The 4,657-nt window shown below is 37.9% G+C and overlaps 1 protein-coding gene across 1 annotated transcript; it reads right to left on the bottom strand.

The window, feature by feature from the left end:
- Window positions 1–256: 256 nt before the first annotated feature.
- Window positions 257–4,111, bottom strand: LOC103518315 (pre-rRNA-processing protein TSR1 homolog; the record flags this gene model as incomplete). The annotated part of the gene is made up of 4 exons (XM_008483377.1): window positions 4,051–4,111; window positions 3,475–3,694; window positions 3,018–3,218; window positions 257–464 (listed from the first exon to the last, which is right to left on the bottom strand). Coding segments are annotated over exons 2-4 (526 nt in total), but the record flags the coding sequence as incomplete, so codon positions are not given.
- Window positions 4,112–4,657: the final 546 nt, after the last annotated feature.

Below are 4,657 nucleotides of genomic sequence, written 5' to 3'. Positions count from 1 at the left end.
TTCCCATGTAGGTGCTGGGTCAACACAAGAATACCAGAAAGTAACCCGTTGAAATATTTGCAATCGAAAAAGGAGTACGAATTTTTATTCTGTGAGGGTCGTTACTATGGTCGGAACTTTGGTCAGTGCTCCATTGAAGACGCTTCTATTCATTAGCATGGTTTATTTTCTCTTGGGTCGGTACTAGGCTCTGGTCGATGGTCGGTTCTCCGTTGTGGACGGTGACCATAGACCATTGACTTTCGACCCTACTTACCTTGTAGTTTAGCCAAAGCTTCCTGTTCTTCTTCCATGTCCATGGCTTTGTCATACTTGTCCTTGTCTACAGGGACTTCAGAATACGTGCTCATTGTTTCTTCATCAGCTTCCATCTTCCCGCTAGATTCTGCCACTGACATTGCATCATCATCATCTTCTTCTTCATCATCTTCTTCACTGTCCTCGTCTGAGCTCATGAATTCTTCCTCTGTGGACGAAAGAAAACAAGTACCAAATCATATGTAAATTTCAAATTCATGGTGGTAGAGTTTTTTTCACAACTTTTGTGGATATCACAGCATTACTAAGTGCCTAATTTGCAATCAATTTCCATATTTCAGTAATCTTTTTACACTGGTAAACTATTCTCTTCACTGTTGATAGGGAGGTTCACAAAGTTAAGTAAGTACCTACTGAGTCTTTGATAATAATGTCTGTTCCAAACAGGGTAATATCAACATAATGGCTTTCAGTTTGGGCACGATCGTTCCTTTGAGAGCCCTGTAAGGGCAATAATCAGAGAGAGTTCTACAGTTAGCACTGGAAAGAATTGCGACTCTTCAGATGCTGCAATACATCGAATATTTCAATATTATGGATCCCTATCAATCGGGGTTTCGAAAGCGGCACAGTACGGCTACTGCACTTGTCAAAGTGACAGATGACATTCGTCTGGCACTTGATACAAGGAAAGTGACTGTACCTCCTGGAACCCCCCCCCCCCCCCCAGGAACCCAGTTTCCCTTCTTCTCCTCATGAGGCTCAGCGCACCTCAAAAATCAACAACTCACTACCTGCCTGGCCGGTCACCCGTTCAAACTCTCACCACGCTCAACGTAGCTTTACTGAAGTGATCCGGACCGCCGTCTCTCGTAATGCCGCTGGCTTACCTATTTACAAATTCTACTTCCGTTCTTTCCTTGAGACGTTTTAAACAAGATGTCATGAATACGCAAAATCCAAAAGAAATTTTTTTTTTTTACATTTTTCCTTTAGCGCCGCCCCGGTTATCCAATGAAATTTTTCGCGCTTATGTAAGTAAGGTAGGTACCTAGAGGTGATGGAATTTTCAGATTACTTTTCTGCCAAGAAGCTTTTTTTGCACTTTCTAGGGGGTTTTTTTTAGATCAGTGTCGATTGTCGACACTTGCTAAAACACGTCCACACTATAATGTATAATCTCCTTCTTTAGTCAGCCCCCATGGCGTAGTGGTCACTGCGCTCGCCTTGCACGCGGGAGGCCCGGGTTCGATTCCCGGCGGAGTCAAGAAATTTGTATCATGCAAATGATTGATTCCGTGACTGGCTGTTGAGGGGCCCACTCAGCCTCGTGAGGAAAATGAGTAGCTATGACATATAAATGCGCATAGCGACCGGTGCCAGCAAGGTAGGTATAGGTAAACATTGGATTTTAGGATTATTGAAATATTGGGAAAATCCTACAATGCTGCAGTGAGCACCAAAGTTATGACATAATAACACAAAGAAACTGCATTTACATTTACATAGGTAATTTTATTATTTTTTCTTTTTCTTTCATTCCACCGAAGGCCTTTGATCTTGTCAACTTGACATAATCGTACCTTCTTACATACCTACAGGTACCAACAATTAAATCGTGGGAAAGAATCGTATTATTATCGTACTTACCAAGCTAAAAAGTAGGAGGTATAGATACCTACTAGGTAGATAACAGATGTATCCTATACTCCTGGTAAACAGGAGAGCGTGGGTTCAATCCCAGCCGAGCTATGGAATTTTATCCTCAAAATAAGTAATTTGAGAATGTGACCACAATAATGGTAGTAGCCTACTGCTGGAGTAAAGGGACTTTTCAGTCCTATGCGAGCAGTATAAATAAGCACTATTATTATTATCCTATCCAACTAACTATGTATCCACATAGGTACTGAGCATATAGCTGATCTCTACCATATACCTACCTATACCTATACTCGTGTGTTTCTACTTCAATACCTATTAAAGGTACGAGTAGGTAGGGTCATACAAAATAAAAACACCAAATGCACAAACAAAACAACCAGGAAAAAAAAGTTCATTAAAAATTCAATATGAAAAATACTAATTAAAACATTTTATTTTAAATTAATATTTAATTTCATAAAAACAACATCATGATGAATTTTCACTCTGTAGTTACGTATTAGGTTGGTACATATTTACCTTGCAATGTACTATGTAGATAGGTATGTATTTTGTACAGGGTATTCCAATACCTATATTGCTGAAAGTTTCCGTTTTCTGAAAGTAGTTGAAACCTATCAGAATAGTGGGTTGTGGGTTGGTACAAGTAGGTAGAGAGAGAGAGAGAGCCAGTGCACCCCGGAATTCTTCAGATACACCAGACTAAAAAAAAACTTGATTCTGTCGGGAATCGAACCCTAAACTTCCGGTTTACAAACCTCGTGTAATAGGTACTCCTCGATCAGCTTTAACTGTAGGTAGGTACCTATACATATGACTGTATACTCGTAGGTACTGGTGGCCTGATTGGAAACTTGTTGCTCGTAGGAAAGCTTGGTTCAGCCTAACGAAAAGGAGCCCTAAAAGCTCAATTCTTAACCAAGGCTAACCAGGTTTTTAGTCTGCAAAACGAAGGTTCTTCTTTTATCGCTGGATAAAACCGGGTCCCGTTGTCTCGTTCTGTCACCGAACATAAGCAATGATTCGAGCGGTTTGTACCTACGCTAACTTACATTCTCCTTGTAGATAAAGTCAAGCTTTTCTATCTAACTTACATTCTCCTTGTAGATAAAGTCAAGCTTCTCGGCAAGTAGATGAGGTCGCCGATCTCTGAACACAATCTTGCGCTGTTTCTGATTTCCAATCTTCCTCATGACATTGAGAACATCTGTTGAGTTTGACAGCCCCATTACTTTCTCCTCCGGGATATACTTATTTACAACTTTCTCAATCTCTTGCTTGCACTCATTCCGTTTCTGGAAATACACAAAAGGGGTTTTTTTATACACAAAGTTGGTAAGTATTGTAGTAGTTATTGCAGTGGACTTCAGATCTACAGGTTAGTGGTTTGAAATTCAATGTAGGGTATTAACTGACAAATAACATTTGTGACAAGCTTTTTTGCTTGAACTAAAATTCTTTTTCCAACAATTTCATCCTTGTGAGATTTTTTTGGTTTTTTCACCACACTGAAAATACAACCCAGATCCACAGGTCAGTGTGCAAACTCACCTTGATGGGTACATCATTCAAATTGAAAATAGCCGCAGCAGAAGTAGGTAAGCCTTGAGCTACAATAGCAGACATCAGCACATGTCCAGTGGGGTCAATCCCGTCTGATGGAGTCATTAGAAACAGCACAGTATCGGCAACTTTCAATGCATCCAACACATTGAATATGTTGGATGTGTCGAGGAGAATGAAGCTGAATCTCTGTTTGAATCTTGGTAGACTAGAGGGAAAGGAAAACAAATAAAATAAATTAGCCTTTAGACCATGTCATTTTGAGAATGTAGGTGCTTTGTACTTTTTAATTTACATAATATGAAGAAGTTTTTCCATACAGTCAAAAACCCAAAAAGCCTATATTAAGTCCAGGACCGAAATCTTCTATGTATTTGAGTATGTGTAGGAAATCTTCCATGTAAATACCTGTAGGAAATCTTTGATTTAAAATTTTCATAGTTCATAGTGAAATCTTCAGGAAAAATGTATAAAATTTCCCCCTTCTTTTTAATGACTCATTAATTTTTACATTTCCATAAATTCCATGACAATAATTTAATTCTCTGTTCTTTGAATGCCTACCTCAAATGAAGATGGCCCTCCGAGCTATGGGTGACAACAGCTTCTGGGTCAGCCTTTTCGTTTTTTTTTTTTTTTTTTGGAATTTACCTTATCTCTAATACCAAACTAAACTTTTTGATAATCTTTAAATTTTGAATTATTATTAAAAGTACCTACCTACATAATTATGTAAATCCCTAATAAATGTAAAATATTTCACCCCAGATAGGTAGGTAGATATCTAATATTATTTTTTTTTTTATTTGTAACTTGCAGCAAAGATGAAGTCAAAGTCTTGTATCTAACGTCTTGTATTGCTGACCCGAAAATAACTTACCAAACTGAAACAAAAGTGAAATAAATTAAATATTTTATCAAAATTAGTACGTACGAACTATGAATAATTTATTATATATTCTTATTTTAATGAATTTTATAAAATAAAAATAAAGAAGGTCATCCATAATCCATAACAGGCTATTTTTGGGTCCTTAACCGTTCTTAGTACTTAATGTACGTGTACTTTCGTGTAAAGAGATCGGTAAAGTTAATACGCGATATAGGCGAAATTAAAATCATATCTTTTCGTAGGCAGTGGTTGACAATTTAGTAATTGTAGGTACTCAAC

Source organism: Diaphorina citri, unplaced genomic scaffold (assembly GCF_000475195.1).
Source record: "Diaphorina citri unplaced genomic scaffold, Diaci psyllid genome assembly version 1.1 scaffold2152, whole genome shotgun sequence".
NCBI classification, from domain to species: Eukaryota; Metazoa; Arthropoda; class Insecta; order Hemiptera; family Psyllidae; genus Diaphorina; species Diaphorina citri.
Note: the sequence above shows the minus strand (reverse complement) of the source record. Positions and strands in the feature narration are given on the sequence as shown.